Source organism: Mobula hypostoma, chromosome 10 (assembly GCF_963921235.1).
Source record: "Mobula hypostoma chromosome 10, sMobHyp1.1, whole genome shotgun sequence".
Taxonomy (NCBI): domain Eukaryota; kingdom Metazoa; phylum Chordata; class Chondrichthyes; order Myliobatiformes; family Myliobatidae; genus Mobula; species Mobula hypostoma.
In genome coordinates, this window is record NC_086106.1 from 51257830 (window position 1) to 51276466 (window position 18637).

General features: G+C 42.9%; 1 protein-coding gene across 2 annotated transcripts in view; it reads right to left on the reverse strand.

Moving 5' to 3' along the window:
* Positions 1 to 2003: 2003 nt before the first annotated feature.
* LOC134352896 (sodium- and chloride-dependent neutral and basic amino acid transporter B(0+)-like) overlaps positions 2004 to 18637 on the reverse strand; it is a 70086-nt gene continuing 53452 nt past the window's right edge. For both annotated transcript variants that reach the window (XM_063060481.1, XM_063060480.1), the window contains 5 exons: positions 17916 to 18034; positions 9371 to 9470; positions 7124 to 7233; positions 6870 to 7040; positions 2004 to 3957 (listed from right to left, as the gene is read on the reverse strand). In XM_063060481.1, coding sequence (XP_062916551.1) covers positions 3769 to 3957; positions 6870 to 7040; positions 7124 to 7233; positions 9371 to 9470; positions 17916 to 18034 — 689 coding nt within the window. In that variant the 3' untranslated portion in view covers positions 2004 to 3768. The remainder of the gene's footprint in view (positions 3958 to 6869; positions 7041 to 7123; positions 7234 to 9370; positions 9471 to 17915; positions 18035 to 18637) is intronic.

Consider the following 18637-nt stretch of genomic DNA (forward strand, 5'->3'; position numbering starts at 1 on the left):
GGGAGAGGAGGAACATGGGAACACAGAGCCCTCGTCTCGGGGAGCAGGTACATGGAACCATGGACACATACACAGAACACAGAGTCGGGACCTTGAGTACAGGACATAGGGCCGGGACTCACACACAGAACAGAGAGCCGGGACCCCTCCTTGGGTATAGGACATAGGGCCGGGTCTCATGACCCTCCGCAGAGCAACGGCAAGACGACCTGACTTACCCCACAGAGGCAAGGACAAGACAAGAAAAGACATGACTCCCCGCGGGGCAACGGCAAGACGGCCTCACTTACCCCACGGAGGCGAGGACAAGACAAGACCGACACAAATGGACACCAGACAGTACCTATCTAGCTCCGGTGATGGAACTAGACTGAAGTGCAGGTGGGGGCTGCAGCCGAGGGCTAGAGGTGAGAGGGGCAGAGAAGGGTTTCAGACAAGGGGGTAGGACAGGAATCACAGACCACCAGGGCCAGGACATGACTCAGAACTGGAAAGCCGCCAGGACCAGGACTTGACATGGTACTTGAACGCCGCCAGGGTCAGGACTTGACATGGTACTTGAACGCTGCCAAGGCCAGGACTTGACATGATACTTGAACACCGCCAGGGCCAGGACTTGACGTAGTACTTGAACGCCGCCAGGGCCAGGACTTGACGTAGTACTTGAACGCCGCCCGGAGCCAGGACTTGACTTGGAGCTTCCGGGTAGTGGCGAGCTCTCGACTCAGCCCGAGACAGCGGTTCTTGATTCCCTCTGGCAGGTTAACCGACGGACCCAACTCGGTAAGGAAATTTTGCAGGCTCGCTTTGGCGAGGTAACTTGACAAGGTTGTTCCGGTGAGAAAGGCGAATTACTGGCACTCGCTCCGGCCAGATGACATTGGCACGCCGTGACTTTGCAGATGCTCCCGCACCAAACGGCTGAAAGCCGGAGACTATAAACTACCGGTTCAGCCGAGTGGTAATTGCCTTTAATCACCAAAGTCGAGGGACACGGGAAAACAGGGAATCAACGGTCCAGATCGTAACATAAACAAGCTAAATTTAAAGGGAGCCCAATCCGGACCATGACACAACCAACCAGAAATGGACCCCTTATTCCCACTCCTTGCCTTCTGTCAGTCAGCCAATCTTCTATCCATGCAAGAACTTTTCTTGTAATGCCATAAGTTTTAATCTTGTTAAGCAGCCTCACGTGTAGCACCTTTGTAAATCCAAGTAATCAACATTCGCTAACTCTTCTTTTTCTATTCTGCCTATTATTTCCTAAAAGAATTCTAACAGATTTGTCTGGCAATATTTCTTCTTAAGGAAACAATGTCGTTTTTGGCTTATTTTACCATATGCCTCCAAGTACCCTGAAACCTCAATCTTAATAATAGACTCCAACATTTTACCAACCACTGAAGTCAGGCTAACTGGCCTGCAATTTCCTGTCTTTGGTCTCCATCCCTTCTGAAGGAGTGGAGTGACATTGGCAGCATGGTGGTGTCATGGTTACATAATGCTTTTCAGTGCCAGCAGTAAGATCAGTGTTTGATTCCTGCTGCTGTCTGTAAGGAGTTTGTACGTTCTCCATGTGACCACGTGAGTTTCCTCTGGGCATCCTGGTTTCCCCTCACATTCCAAAAAGACATAAAGTGCTAGAAAGTTTGTGAATACTGTAGAATTTTCTCCTTTTTGCATAAATATGTCCTAAAATGTGGTCAGATCTTCACTGAAGTCCTGAAACTAGATAAAGAGAACCAAATTAAATAAATAACACAAAAACATTACTTTTGTTCTTTTTTTATTGAGAAAAATGATCCAATATTACATGTGCTAAGGACACACACAAAATGCTGGTGGAATGCAGCAGGCCAGGCAGCATCTATAGGAAAAGGTACAATCGACATTTTGGGCCTAGACCCTTCGTCAGGACTACTATCTCTTCTTTCAGTTAGTCCTGACAAAGGGTCTCGGCCCAAAACGTCGACTGTACCTCTTCCTATAGATGCTGCCTGGCCTGCTGCATTCCACCAGCATTTTGTGTGTGCTTTCAAATCTCTTACTATCTCTTCTTTCAGTTAGTCCTGATGAATGGTCTTGGCCTGAAACGTTGATTGTACCTCTTCTTATAGATGCTGCCTGGCCTGCTGTGTTCCACCAGCATTTTGTGTGTGTTGCCAATATTACATGTATTTGTTGGAAAAACTATGTGAATCTCTGGGGTAATACCTTCTTCAAAATCTATTTGGAGTCAGGTATTCCAAGCAATGAGATGAGATTGGAGGTATGGGTTGTAGAGGTGCCCTGCCCTATAAAAAGACGCAAAGTCAGGTTACTGACAAAGCTTGCTCTTCTCAAGAAAGATCTTTTTATATACAGCATGCTTCGATCAAAACAACTTTCAGAGGACCTTAGAAGAATTATAGAGATACATCAAGCTGGAAAAGGCTACTAAAACATTTCTAAATACGTACCATAGTAAGAGAAATTGTCTACAAATGGAGGAAATTCAGTACTATTGCTAATCTCCCTAGGAGTGGGCATCCTGCAAAGATCACACCAAGAGCACAACTTGCAATGTTGAAGGAGGTGAAAAAGAATCCAAGGGTAACAGCAAAAGACCTGCAAAAATCTCTTGAACTTGCTAAAGTCTCTGTTTATGTGTCCACTTTAAGAAAAGCATTGAACAAGAAACCAAGGAAGAAATCACTGCTCTCCAACAAAACAATATATTGCTGCATGTCTCAAGTTTGCGAAAGACCACCTGGATGTTCCAAAACACTTCTGAGACAACGTTCTGTGGACAGATGAGACAAAAATTGAACTTTTTGGCAGAAATGCACATTGCTGTGTTTGGAGGAAAAAGGGCACTGCACACCAACACCGAGACCTCATCCCAACAGTGAACTGTGGAGCACGGTGGAAGGAGCAGCATGGTGTGGGGCTGCTTTGCTGCCTCAGGACCTGGATAGCTTGCAGTCATTGAGGGAACAATGAATTCAAAATTGTAACAGGACATTTTACAGGAGAATGTCAGGGTAGCTGTCCATCACCTGAAGCTGAATAGAAGTTTGATAATACAACAAGCCAATGATCCAAAAGACAAGAGTAAATCAACAACAGGATAGTTTAAAAAGAATAAGTTTTGTGCCGAGTCAAAGTCCTGACCTTAATCCTATAGAAATGTTGTGGAAGGAGTTCATGCAAGGAAGCCCACCATCATCAGTGTTGAAGCAGTTTTGTACGGAGGAATGTCCTAAAATTCCTCCAAGCCGCTGTGCAGGACTGATCAACAGTTACTGGAAATGTTTGGTTGAAGTAATTTCTGCACAAGGGGTCACACCAGTTACTGAAAGCAAAGGTTCACACACTCTTTCGAACAAATACATGTAATATTGGATCATTTTTCTCAATAAATAAATGAATAAGTGCAATTTTTTGTGTTATTTATTTAATTGGTTCTCTTTATCTAGTTTTAGGACTGAGTAAATACCTGATCACATTTTAGGTCATACTTCTGCAGAAATAAAGTAAATTCTACAGGGTTCACAAACTTTCGAACACCACTGTATGCTTCATGTGAGTGAGCTGTGGGCATATTATGTTGGTGCCACAAGTGTGGTGACACTTTCAATCCTTGCTGATTTGATTTGACACAAACAAAAAATTTCACTGTATCTTTTGATGTACATGCGACAAATAAAGCTAATCTTTATCTTTATATGTATTCCAATGAGGGGCTGACAGTCCTGCAGATCTCTCGCTGAATTTACAGAAGAGCTATAGATCTTCAAAACCATTGCTTACAAAATTAAATGGAATTTCCTCAAATGTTTCTCTTTTAGTTGGAAGAAATTGCATTTGGTTAGGAACTTCTGCAGAATCAGCCTTGTTCCTATATCTTTCTCCTCTGTGTTGTTCCAAGTATGGACCCCAGTCAGGAGCTGAGGAACAAGCGGCAGCGACTTTCTGTGGAAAGGAAAGTAAGAAGTTTTCTAATTCTATTTGGAGGTTTCTGAATATTAATTCCAAACAAGATAAAGCCCACAATTCTAATTATATTTATCTATCCTTCTGAAATATTACACTCCCAGGTTTAAACTGCAACTTCACACAGCACATAGCTGGTAAAATTGCGACCACCCAGGTCCAGTGATCCAGGTTCAATCCAGTGCTAATTATGTGGAATTTGCATGTTTTCCCTCTGACTCTGCGTTTACTTGGAATGGTCCAGTCTCCTTACACGCCCTAAAGACTAGTAGATGGATATGATGACTGGGCACTGTAAATTGTCACTAACGTGTAGGTGAGTGGCAAAACCCAGGGAGTTGAAAGGATTGTAAAGAACTTCTTAAAAAATGTGTGTTTAGTGTAAGATGTTTGCTTGATGGTCAGCATGGCCTGTACTATATGACTCCAGGGTTTGGCCAGGCAATACACAGGCAGAGAAGACACTAATCAATTGAAGAAGAGTGGTGGGCAACTTTTTGAGCGGTGTGGGCTGAATCGCCTGCAGCTCAGCTCAGCTCTAAGACAAAGCAGCTGTTGGTGGACTTCAGCAAGGTGAAAACACCTTGTGTTCCTACCTCCATCAAGGGAACAGATGTGGAAGTCATCTGGGACTACAAATAACTGGAAACTCACCTGGATAATAAACTGGACTGGACTACAAGAAGGGACAGAGCTGGCTGTATTTCCAGTCATTCAACATCTGCAGTACTGTTCTACGCAGGGGCAGCAGGGTGAGTACAGCTGGTGAAGGAGAATTGATAAGCTCATCAGGAAGGCTGGTTCTGTTCTAGGGGTGGAACTGGATTCCCTGGTGGTTGTGTCTGAGAGAGGATGCTACAGAAGCTACGGAGCATTATAGACAATCCCTCTCAACCCCTCCATGACATACTGGACAAACAGAGGAGCACCATTAGTAACAGACTGATTCCACCGAGGTGTACCACTGAATGCCACAGGAGATCCTTTCTCCCTGTGGCTATAAGGCTCTACAATTCCTTCTCCTTAACTGTATAACTGTATGGTTTCATCTGTATTGTGCACTATTACTTTTTAATGCACATTTTGTACTTTTCATACCTCAATGCTTACATTTTGTATTTTAAAGTATATATTTCTGATTGAGCAACCTTTTAACAATAAAGTCCTTCAGGATAAATAAAGTTTTATCTTATCTTATTACGGCTCAAAGTATTGCAATAGCTGATGTCAAATGAACTTAGCAACATGCTTTATGCCAAAACTAGGGCATCCAGATCACAGTTCTCTACCAGCTAATTATTTTTTCCTCTGATAAATAGCTCTCCACAGGATTAGAGAAATGTTACAGAGTAGAAACCATGAGGTCATGCAGTACTGAACCAGGCCTTCAGCCCATTGAGTTTGCTACAATCGTCAAACACCTACCTCATACTAAGCCCATTTTGTTATACCCCTGACATTCCCAACTATCCCTTTCTGACTAGCAGAGTGGTTTAGATTTCTCATACCATGGGGATCAGGGTGCTTGAGATCCTTCGTATGCAGGGTCTCTGGGTGATTGCCATTCTTGACATTCTCATACCCTGGGTCTCTGAGACTTGTAACTATCGGTGACTACTTCAAAACCTTGGTGAGATTTAATCAAGATTTGACTTTATATAAAGTGTGACTCCATGTCCTGACTAATTCATACATTGTCAGCTGAAATACATTTCATGAACTTTAATGAGATGACTCTGAGGCAAACTCATCTGGAAGGATCTGCTGGGAGTGCACAAAAACAGCAGATGGAGGGAGACAGATCTTTTCTGCTTCTGTGTTGTTCCACATTTGACCTTGGAGCAGTTAATGCGATTGAGCACAGTCGATTACCCCTCCATCACGGAGAACCTCCCTCCTTTGTGAATCCCACATTCTGCTGATGGCTACCAAAACACCTGAGGGTGATCCACCTCTTGGTTAGAGAGCCTCTGTCACCCCTGGGCTGCATGCCGGCAGGTGAACTCAATAAACCAGAGTTCATGGTGACTGTGGTCAGGCAGAGGACAGAGAAGGCTCAGTTGAGGCTGAAGCATGAGGAACACCTCTGCCACCTCTTGGCTGGGGAATGGGAATATCTGAAGACAGAATTGTTCAGTGACTGCTCCCTTAACTCTAGTTGGATGGGCTTTCTTGGCCAAAGCTCTTCCGTCCACCACTTTGTGTCCTTCCTGGCATCTTGGACATCTCTTTGAATCATCCCTTCCTCCTCTCTTTGAAGATGAAGACCCAAGGATGGCCACCAATGGACCCATTTATGTCAACCATAAGAAAGAGCTGAAGAGTTAACTGGGGTTTTCAGCTCAGCCCCAACCACACTGCGACCGCGTGGGTTTATACACTTCTGCTGAACAACCTGAATACTTACTCAAATCCCAACAATCCTAAAAGTCCATAGATATTACCAACCGCCATCCATGTTGGGAAGTCCAAAGGAGGGGTCACAGTTTGAGGATAAAGGGGAAGCCTTTTAGGACTGAGATGAGGAAAAACTTCTTCACACAGAGAGTGGTGAATCTGTGGAATTCTCTGCCACAGGTAACAGTTGAGGCCAGTTCATTGGCTATATTTAAGAGGGAGTTAGATATGGCCCTTGTGGCTAAAGGGATCGGGGGGTATGGAGGGAAGGCTGGTACAGGGTTCTGAGTTGGATGATCAACCATGATCAAACTGAATGGCGGTGCAGGCTCGAAGGGCCGAATGGCCTACTCCTACACCTATTTTCTATGTTTCTATGTTTCTATGCCTTGATCCAGCATTTGCACTGTGTCAATCAATCCAGTGCGTAAAACATCACCCTCAGCCTCATTTCATGGATTTATTCTTTGAAAGATTTCAAGATGTTCACTCACCTGGGACAATGTTGAGCCCTCGGCTTGGGCAACTCTCACAATGGCAATGACAGGGATCCACATAATGCACAGGATGATCAAAATCCAGCAAAATAGTGTTGCCCAGACGGGGTACTCAATGGGTCCATATGATGGAGGAGCAAATGTTGCTAAGGACCAGGTTAATATTGCCTGTTTAAATGATTTCACAAAGTTCAGAAATTCTGAGATTGGGTTATCTTAAGTTTAAATCAGTGCCAGATGTGAACTCTTACCAGCAGAATGCATGGCGAGATGAAACACCAGCAGACTCTCCACCACAGCCAGAAGAGACAATTCCTTTCTCCAATCATCATCTCAATATCCTTGATGAATCTGTTTACCCCTGTGGGCAGCAGGAAATCAGAAAAACTCGATTACTTATTTCTCATGATGTCTAGATGCTGCTGGAAGTGTCAGCATTTAAAGCTCGTCTTTCACAGTTGTTGAGAAGGTGATGGTGAATCACCTCCTCGTGCTTAAATGTTGTAACATTGAAGTTATAGTGATTTGAAGTAGCCAAGGCAATTTAAGTATCATCTCACTGCCGTGAATTTGGAGCCATAAACTGGGATCAGTCAGGGTACCAAATTCTCTTCCCCAAAGCATATTAACCAGCTGGATGCTTTCTTTCATTATTCTCACTTAATTAACCAAATGATGATTTGCTGAAGCCATGGTGGAAGTTAAACATTTTTCTCCAGATGCTTTGTTCAAGTTCTGGATCACTGATCCAGTCATTTAACATTGTTGCTGCCATTCCCATTTTCCCTGCATTTTCAGCGAAAATGATAAATGGAAGCAGTGGCTAGTCTTCAATCTGCTGTGGTTGGTCATGAGTCTTATTCCTATCTTCTGGCATCATCTCCATATCCAAAGATCTGTTGTCATTACCTTGAATATGGTGCCAGCAGTGACCAGAAGCTCATCTGGACCTGCCACATAATCCTAACCCTGGAAGGAGAGCAGGTCAGAAGTGGATATCCTCTGGTGAGTGACTGAAAAGCTTCTTCTATTAGCTATGAAACACAGATTGGGAATGTGATCAAATTCTCTGCATTCTGAGTGAAGCTCCGGCAATACTCATCTCGAACACTATAGCACAGTACAGGTCCTGCTGCCCATGATGTAGTGCTGACCTTTATACACACTCTAAGGTCAATCTAACCTTGCCCTCCTACATAGCCCTCTACTTGTCTATTATCGATGTGCCAATCTAAGAGTGTCACCCAGTGCAGATATGGCCCAAGTGCGGAGTGAGAGACACTGAAGCAGATGAATAGTACACAGACTTTAATGCGAACAGAGTTCAAGGGAAAAGAAAACAATAAACTCTAGGCCAAACAAGGCTGTTAACTAAAACTCTCAAATGGAAAATGAAGCCTACACTGTGGCTGAAAAAAACAACTAAAGATAAAACGAATACCGCTAGTCTTCAGAGTCAATTGACTCGACAGTCCAATTTCTCAGGCAAGGCGGAATGCAGGCAGCGAAGTGTTGCTGCGTCCAATTCTTGACAAAAACTATGATGGAATGAATGGAGTTAAATACCATCACAATGAAGTAATAATCAGCTGACACGTGCATATTCGCAAGCGCAATTGCTGTATCTGCTGCACTGCCAAATCCATGGTTGTGACAAAGAGTTTCTTAACTACCCCTACTACACTATTGGCAGGGTACTCCAGACACTTACAAGGTAACGACAACAGATCTACACACTGTGTAGAAAACATACCTCTGATATTCCTCTCTGTACTTTCATCCAATCACCTTAAAATTATGCCCAGGGCACTGGACACTGGAAATTATCTACAGGACATTGAGGTAAGGATACAGCCTTATGAGTGATGAAATATCATTCTGCATCTCTGACAACTGGTGACCGCTTTCTTGAAACATCAAACCTTGTATTCTCCTTCTCGGAGGAATATCCACTCAGCACCTACCCTGCCCAGCTCCTCTATGTTTCAATGAGCTCAACTCATTCTCTTAAATTCTGGGTGACAAATGACAATCCAAAAGCAAAACGCAACAGATGCTAGGAATCTGAAATAATTACAGATAACACTAGAAATACACAGCAGCTTTGGGGGGAGAAACAGAGCTGATGGATCAGGTCAATGGCATGCCCTATGAAATTCATTGTCTCAGGAATCGATCTAGTAAGTGCTCATTATTCTCCCTCCCAGGCACATGCATCCTTCCTCAGACAGGGGAACCACAACCGCATTCTACTGACCATTGGGGTAAACGAACGGAGCAAGTTCAGTGGGTGTGCGGCTGCTTCCTTCTCCTGTCTCACTATGGCCTTGTGAGGAAGAGTTTTTTTTTTCCTGACCAACAATCTTTAGATAAAAGGGAAATGTACATCAGAACGCCCAGCTTATTTGTTTTCAATGGTCAGTATGATGTCTGGAATTTAATTATTTGGTTTAGTTTCATTGTTTTTTTTTTCCTTCTTAGCTCAACACCATACTTACCGTAAATCCAGCTTAGACCAATGAGTTCCAGCAGGGCGATTGCAATGAGAATCCATCCAGTACAGAAATAATCTATTAAATTTAACCAGTAAACACCACCCTAAAATTAAAATGAAAATGCTGCATGAAAAATCATGGCCTTCAACTTTCAAAATACAGGACTAATGGGATATAAATATGTGCACAGATACCCAGAATAAATCACAAACTAATGTCTTTCTATTCCCTTACGCTCAGTTCTGATTTCTAGATCCAACAATAATTGAAATGGGAATGACAAAACAGTACATCACTCCAGATGTGATCTCACTAATACAAAGTGACCCTCTGTAATGCCCTTGCTATGAAAGTTGCTCTCTGATCTTAACCCCCGAGAATATTGTGCTTATGATTTTAGTGGCCTGTCCAAGAAAACATCTCAGGTTTCATGTTGTTTCCTACATTGTCTCTGTTGTCATTTAACTGACTCAGCTTTCTCTCTGTTCACTCTCACATTACATTTCCCTTCAGCAAACTATGCAACTGGCACATTTAACCACCACTGAGGAACTCTCTGTAATCAATCTTCCTTCAATCATTAACAGAGGAACAAGCATCCTTTCACTGAGTCATTGGATTATTTTGTAATGGTCCAAAACCTAAGCTTCAAATACTCATTGATGAAATGTACCTTGCAGCGCAGGATGCGAACTTCCTGATTTGACTTCTCAAATTATCTTCACAAACTTGAAACAGTATTTCCAAATCCCATAGTTCAGCTGCTGTCGTAGTTCTATTAACCTAAAACTTCTGTACCTCTATTCTTCTCTCAGGCTCAGCATTTTCTGACTGGGAACCTCGACAATAATAAATTAATCTTAAGTATAGAAACATAGAACATAGAGAAACCTACAGCACAATACAGACCTTTTGGCCCGTAATGCTGTGCCGAACATGTACTTACTTAGAAATTACCTAGGGTTACCCATAGCCCTCTACTTTTCTAAGCTCCATGTACCTATTCAGGAATCTCTTAAAAGACCCTATCATATCTGCCTCCACCACCATTGACGGCAGCCCATTCCACACACTCATCACTCTCGGTGTAAAAAAACCTACCCCGGACATCTCCTCTGTACCTGCTTCCAAACACCTTAAAACCATGCCCTCTCGTGCTAGCCACTTCAGCCCTGGGAAAAAGCCTCTGACTATCCACATGATCAATGCCTCTCCAAATACTGGTGCCCATTTACGCCATGTCAGCATTGCTGTCTTTTTGGAATCAAACTCTTCTTAATTTGATGATCACCATGGAACACAACTCAGCAATTTATTTAAAAATAAAAATAAAAACAGGAGTTGCTGGAAAAGTCTCAGCATTCAGACAGCATGTGGAAAAAGAAAAGTACCTGTTCTACTCCAAGACCCTTCGACAGACAGTTCTCATGATGGATTCTGGACCATAAAGTTGACTTTTCACCAATGCTGCCTGACCTGCTTTTCCAGCATATTCTGCTTTTATTTCAGATTTAAATCATCTTTGTTTTTGTTTTGTTTTCTTTCACTGAATTTTATTTAATTTCTATCAGATGCGCCCAATAACAGAGCAACCAGAGCAATCCCCACAAGAGTCATTCAGCAGCAAAGTTCGCCCAGCAGCAGGGAGGGAGTAGGAGGGGAAGGGAGAGAGGCCTCAGAATCTGCAAGAGTGTGTATCGTCTCAGTGCGGGAAGGAATATTCTCACTTACCAAGGGTGCAAGTGGATCCAGTAGAGTTGAAATTAACAGGTCAGTAGCTTATTTTCCCTCAAGTCCAATCACCTGTCTTTCGCCCATTACCTTTGACTCCCTTCCTAATCAAGAACTTATTAACCTCCACTTTAAATAAACCCAAAGATAATCTGCGGCACTGTCTTTCACAGGTTCACGACGTTCAACCTCCTCATCTATGTTCTAAAGGGACATGCTTTTGTCTCCTCTGTTCCGGGACTCTCCTACAACTGGAAAAATCGTCTCCATGTCCACTGTATCCAGTCCTTTCAAAGCTGTGACTGGAAAAATCCTCTCCATGTCTACTGTATCCAGACTATCTTGCTGGCAAATGTGCAGCCTCTAATAAATAAAATCAAAGATCTCAGAGCTAGGGTGCTGTATCAGAGGGACATTAGGAATGTGTGCGTCCTTTGTTTCACGGAATCCTGGTTAACACCTTCCGTACGGAATGCAGCGATTCACATTGACGGGGTCACTTATATACAGTCAGGATAGGACCATCAAGTCTCTTAAAAGCAGAGGTGGGGGTGTATGCCTGATGATGAACTCCTCTTGGGGCACAAATGTATTGTCCCAACTCGGCTCACTAGAGCTGGAATATTTCACAATTAAGTGCTGTCCACCTGCTACGGGAGATTTCTGCGATCATTTTGGTAGCGGTGTACATTCCACCTCAGGACAATGTCAGATAGACTCTGGATGATCTGAGCAACATGATCAACATGCACAAAACAACACACCCTGATGCCTTCACCATTATTTTGGGAGATTTTAACCAGGCCAGCTTGAAAAAGCCACTAAATGGTTACTATCAACAAATCCCTTGTAGTACCAGAGGGAACAACACACTGGACCACTGTTACATTACCATCAAGAATGCCTATCATGCTATTCCATGCTCACACTTCAGAAAGTCTGACCACCTGGCTGTAGTTTTTTTTTGGCGTGTGCGTTTGCGTCTGCGCGTGCGTGCGTCCGTGATGATGTCTTTTACAAGGCGCGGAGCGAGAGAGAGACTGTGTGACATGCCAATCCTCATACAGACATTTTTGCAGTATTTTCCCCTTTTATTTTACGAGGTCCAGTTGCGATCTCGACACTCAACCCAGCGCGGATGGGAGCGGACCCGACTGGTTTCGAACCCGGGAACCTCCGCTCCCAGGTCCGGCGCTGATGTCATTGCGCCACCGGCCGGCCCCTGGCTGTACTTCTACTCCGAGTATAGGCACAGACTGAAGACTGCAGCACCAGTAGCGACGACCAAGCAGGTATGGACAAGGGAAACACAGGAGCGCCTACAGGACTGTTTTAAATCAGTGGACTGGAATGTATTCAGGGATTCCTCTTCGAATTTGGATGACTATGTACTGAATTCAATAAAAACATGTGTGGATGAGTGTGTGTCTATGAAAACCTGCCGTACATTCCCAAACCAAAAGCCATGGATGAACCAGAAGGTTCATAGTCAGCTGAGGGCTAGATCTGTGGCATTTAAGTCTGATGATCCAGGTCTGTACAAGAAAACGAGGTATAACCTACAGAGTGTGAAGAGACAATTCTCAGTGAGGTTGGAGGTGACATCAGATGCACATCAACTCTGGCAGGATTTGCAGGCCCTTACTTCCTACAAGGTGAAACCCAACATCATGAGTGGCAGCAACGCTTTACTACCAGATGAGCTCAGCGCCTTCTATGCTGGCATTGAAAGGGAGGATATAACTACAGCTGTGAAGATCTCTGCTGCACCTGATGATCCTGTGGTCTTTGTCTCATAGGCTGATGTCAGGCTGCCTCTAAGGAGGGTGAACCCTCGCAGGGTGCCAGGCCTCGATGGAGTACTGGTAAGCCTCTGAAAACTTGTGCCAACCAACTGGTGGGAGTATTCAAGGACATTTTCAACCTCTCACTGTTATGACTGGAAGTTCTCACTTGCTTCAAAAAGGCACAGTTATACCAGTTCCCAGGAAAGGTAGTATGAGCTGCCTTAAAGACTATCGCCCAGTAGCACTCATATCTATAGTGATGAAATGCTTTGAGAGGCTGGTCATGGCTAAAATGAACTGCTGCCTTAGCAAGGACATGGACCCACAACAATGTGCCTATTGTCACAATAGGTCTATGGCAGACACAATCTCAATGCGTCTTCAGAAACAGAATCAAGTTTAATATCATCAGCATATGTCGTGAAATTTGGTAAACAGTGGCAACAGTACAATGCAATACATGATAAAAAAAAGTAAATCAATTACATAAAGTATGTGATGCATATCAAATAGTTAAATTAGTCACACGACCTTAAGATCACCTGGACAATACATCTATGTCAGCATACTGTTTGTTGACAATAGCTCAGCATTTAATACCATCATTCCGACACACATCATTCGACAAGCTACAGAACCTGGGCCTCTGTACCTCTCTCTGCAATTGGTTCCTCAGCTTCCAGACCAGAAATCCATAATCTGAGTTGATTGGTGATACATCTCCTCCTCCCTGATTATCAACACTGGCAAACCTCTGTGTGGATAAGTATAGCTAAAATGCCATTTATAAATTCGCTGATGATACAAGCATTGTTGGTAAAATCAGAGATGGATATGAGAGGGTGTATACGATCAAGATATACCAACTAGCTGAGTGGTGTTTCAGCAACAACCTTGTACTCAATGTCAGTAAGACAAAAGAGCTGATTATAGACTTCAAGAAGAGTAAGATGAGGTAACATGCACCAGTCCTCAGAGGGATCAGAAATGGAGAGAGTGAGTAGTTCCATGTTGCTGGGTGTCGAACTTTGAGGACCTAACCTGGTCCCAACATATCGATGCAACTATAAAGAAGGCAAGACAACAGCTATATTTCTTTGGGAGTTTGAAGAGATTTGGTTTGTCACCTAAAACACTCAAAAACCTCTATAAATGTACATGGATGGCATTAGCATTCTGACAGGCTGTATCACTGTCTGGTATGGGGAAGGCTACTGCATAGGACTGAAAGAAGCTGCAGAAAGTTGTAAAATTAGTCAGCTCCATCCTGGGTACTAGTCTCCACAGTAACCAAGACATCTTCATGGAGCAGTACCTCAGAAAGGTGATGTCCATTACTCCCATCACTCACAGCGTGCCCTCTTCCATTGTTACCATCAGGAAGGAGGTACGGAAGCCAGAAGGCACACACTCAGCGATTCAGGGACAGCTTCAGCCCCTCTGCCATCCGATTTCTAAATGGACATTGAACCCATGGACACTATGTCAATTTTTAATACATATTATTTATGCATTATTTTAAATCTATTTATTATATACACACACATACATATATATATATGGAACACCCTGGTTGCCCTGGCTGTGTAAGTCTGGGGAAAACTCTCTCTGATTCCGCCAAACTCGTGAGACTGAGATGCGCCTCACCCCCCAAACCCCGGTTGTATGGATGCTGTGTAACTTGCTACCTTGTTACAAATTAGTGCCACGAAAAAAAATACAGTATGCTACATAAGATTAAGAGACTTATATTTATGAATCCTAACTTAAGTAAAGGGTTAGTAAAGAAAAGCAAAAAGAAAAGGGTCCATTCTAATTAAACAGTCAAATGTGCACAAGTTGGAGCTGATCTTGAACGTCTCTGTCCCTCACGCACTGTGGTCTGCATGAACGCCCGGACCACCTTCCGGACGTCGCTCACAATCCATCGCAAACAAACGGGTCTCCCACCAGATCGCATGCTATGACCAGTCCTCCCCAGCGTCTCCTCTCTTCATTTCCCGCTGAACCAAAAAAACCCCAAGACCAACCTTAGGGTCCCTCACCAAGAAAACCTCCCCCTGATTCTATCATCCCAATTGGATGGCACGCATTCCTCATCATCCCTTATCTTCAACAGTAACCCAAACAGGCCAACCGCAGAACAGACTGCTCTTACAGATCTGCTAAAATGAAATTCATACAGCATTACAGTAATATTATGAACCAAGGCATTATCACTATACATATATATATACACACACATACACAAATTCTGATTCAGAGCAGATCAGTGAGTACATGCCAATTGCCAGCAAATGCTCCTCACATTACATTAACCCTTTCATTTCTTGGGATCATTCTCATAAACTTCCTCTGGATCCTCTCCAATGCTAGTACACCCTTCCTTAGATATGAGCTCAAAACGGGGTTCAGAATACTTTAAAGGTGATCTGACCAATGCCTTACAAAGTGGCAATATTACATTTTTGATTTGAAGTTCTAGTTGTCTCAGAATGAATGCTAACATTGCATTTATCATCCTTACTATAAACTCAACTTGCAAGTTAACCTTTAGAGGATCCTGTATGAGGCCCCTCAGGTCCCCTTAATACTCTGATTTCTGTATTCCCTCCCCATTTTGAAAATGTCAACACCATTTTCCCCTCCTCCAAAGTGGATGAACATACACTTACCTCTTCCGCAATCCATCTGTTACTTCATTGCTCATTGGTCCAACCTATCCAAGTCCTTCTGTAGATTCCCTGCTTCCTCAGCACTACTTGCTACTCCATCTACAACCTCAACTATAGAGCCATCAGTTCTGCCATCCAGATCATTAACATATAATGTGAAAAATATGGACCCAACTCCGACCCCTATAGAATATCATTAGTTCAAAGTTCATAGTTCAAAGTAAATTTATTATCAACGTACATATACATCACGATATACATTTTCTTGCAGGCATACTCCATAAATCCATAATAGAATAAATGAAAAAACGCACCATCTTGGGTCTTCAATCAGTGTGCAAAAGACAGCGGATTGTGCAAATACAGAAAGGAATAATAATAGCAACAACAATAATTAATAGTAATAAGCAATAAATATCAAGAATATGAGAAGAAGAGTCCTTGAAATTGAGTCTATGGGTTGTGAGAACATATCAGTGATGGGGCAAGTGATGTTGAGTGAAGTTATCAATTTTGGTTCAAGAGCCTGATGGCTGAGGGATAATAACTGTCCCTGAACCTGGTGGTGTGAGTCCTGAGGCTCCTGTACCTTCTTCCTGATGGCAGCAGTGAGAAGAGAGCATGGCTTGGGTGGTGGAAGTGCCTGATGATGAATGACAGTACTTTGTGTAGATGTTCTCAATAGTGGGAAGGGTTTACTTCTTACGGACTGAGCCACTACTTTTTGCAGGACTTTCCATTCAAGGGCATTGGTGCTTCCATACCAGGCTCCACCACCCATCTAGAGAAGTCTGGCGAAGTTTTAGATGTCATGCCAAATCTTTCCAGACTCTTAAGGAAATAAATGTGCTGCCTCTAGCAAGTAGAGCAAGAGGCTAAGCACAAAGCTTTATGATGCACCAGTGCTGATGAAGATTGTAGAGATGTTGTTGCCAATCCAAATTGACTGAGGTTTGCAAGTGAGAAAATTAATGATCCAATTGCACAAGGGGATATTGAAACCAAGATCTTGAAGCTTATCGATTAATTTTGAGAGGATGATGGCACTGAGTGCCAAGATGTATCCAATAAAGAACCTGGTGATATATGCATTTTTGCTGTCCAGATGTTCTAGGGTTGAGTGAAAAGCCAAGCCGGTGAGATGGCATCTGCTGTGGACCTGTTGCTCCAGTAGGCAATTTGGAATGGATCCAATTCATTTGTCAGGCAGGAGTTGATATGTTTCATCTCCAACCTCTCCATCATTGTGGAGGTAATTGGTACTGGACCATAGCCATTTCCCCATTACTAACTTTCTAGCATAATTTTCCAGTAGTTGAATGACCTTTCTTGTCTATTTTTTATTCTCGATGTATATGAAAAAATATCTGTTTTTCTCTTTTATAGTATTAGCTACTGGATCTTCATGTTTCATCTTTCTGTCCTTATTGTTTTTTTTTTATTTGTCTTCTGTTTTGAGAAGTTTCCCAATCATCTACCTTCTTGCTAACTGTATGCCCTCTCATTTGCTTCTATACTGTTTTTGCCTTCCCTAGTCAGTCTCGATTGCATCTTGAAGAATGACTCATGGTGTATCTAATTACTATGGCAAAACCTTGGAGTTATTATCACAGTTTTATGATTAAAGGCAAGCATTTCAGCAGATTGACATGTGAATATAAACAGACTCAAAAACTTATCAGGATAGAGAAAGAGATTTTGGACAACAACTGGGTTAAGCAACATACACAAAATACTGGAGGAACTCAGCAGGCAGGGCAGCTTCTAGGGAAAAGATACATTTTTACCTTATCTCTTCAACTGCTCATCACTTTCCTCTGGTGCTGCTCCTCCTTCCCTTTTTCCCCAGTGTCTTCTACACTCTCCTATCAAATTTCCCTTCCTCCAACTCTTTATCTCTTCAACCAATCAAATTTACCACCCCTCCCAGTTTCATCTATCACCCGTCACCTTGTACTTCTTCCTCCCCTCCTCCCACCTTCTTACTCTGACTTCTCATCTTTTTTTCCAGTCCTGATGAAGGATCTCAGTCCAAAACATTGACTGTTTACTCTTTTCCGTAGATGCTGCCTGGCCTGTTGAGTTCCTCCAGCATTGTGTGTGCTGCTTTGGATTTCCAGCTTCTGCAGATTTTCCTGCATCTGGGTTAAGATTGAGTTTCATCCTTCGAACGGACTCCATGTTTATTGACAGCAGATGTGGAACTTTGGTCAGCCCCACATCAAACAAACGGAAACTTGTATGTGACCAGTTCACCAGATTCTTCTTTGTTACTCACTCCTGTCAGGTTGTGACCTCACTGAGTTATAACCAGCACTACATGTGAAATATAACAAAAGATAAAACACACCATACCTCTGTTACAAATATAACACCAGAGAAGTAAAATATGAGGCAAAGTCCAGCTGTCAGGTAAAGGCGATTTGATTGCAGAAGCTTCGGGAACTTGTCCACTAGGGTCGTTATAATTATTTCTGATAAAACAACATCTCAAATCAGCAGAGTAAATAATCAAGTCAAGTGAAGGTTATTGTCATTTAACCACACACATGACTATAATGTATATAACCATATAATGTATATAGAAATGAGATGTTTTTTTGAAGCACATAATGCACCATAACTTATGAAGTTAAGGATAAAATCTACAAATGAATCACACACAAATAACAAACTAAAGTGCTTTAATATTAAATATCGCAAGGTACGAAACAGTTTAACCAGTGACACTTCGAATATGATGTGGCAGGGAGTTCAGAAGCCTAATGGCCTGGGGGAAGAAAACTGTTCCTCATCCTGGCCGTTCTTGTTCTTATGCAGAGTAATGTGCCTGATGGTAGTGTCAGTACCTCCAGTTGAACTGTGTCTTTTTGTGTGTTTCCCCCCAGCCATCATTCTGTGGTTTTTTTATTACCATGTGCACTTGTTTGTTTTCATGTCCCATGTGCTCCTGTCCCTCCTCCTGCTCTTATCCAGGCCCTGTATCACTGAGTACTCCGTCTCTCACCTGTTTCACTGCCACCTGTGTCTCATTGTGCTCCACCTATCATCTGCCTCTCTGTTTACTGCTCAGTGTG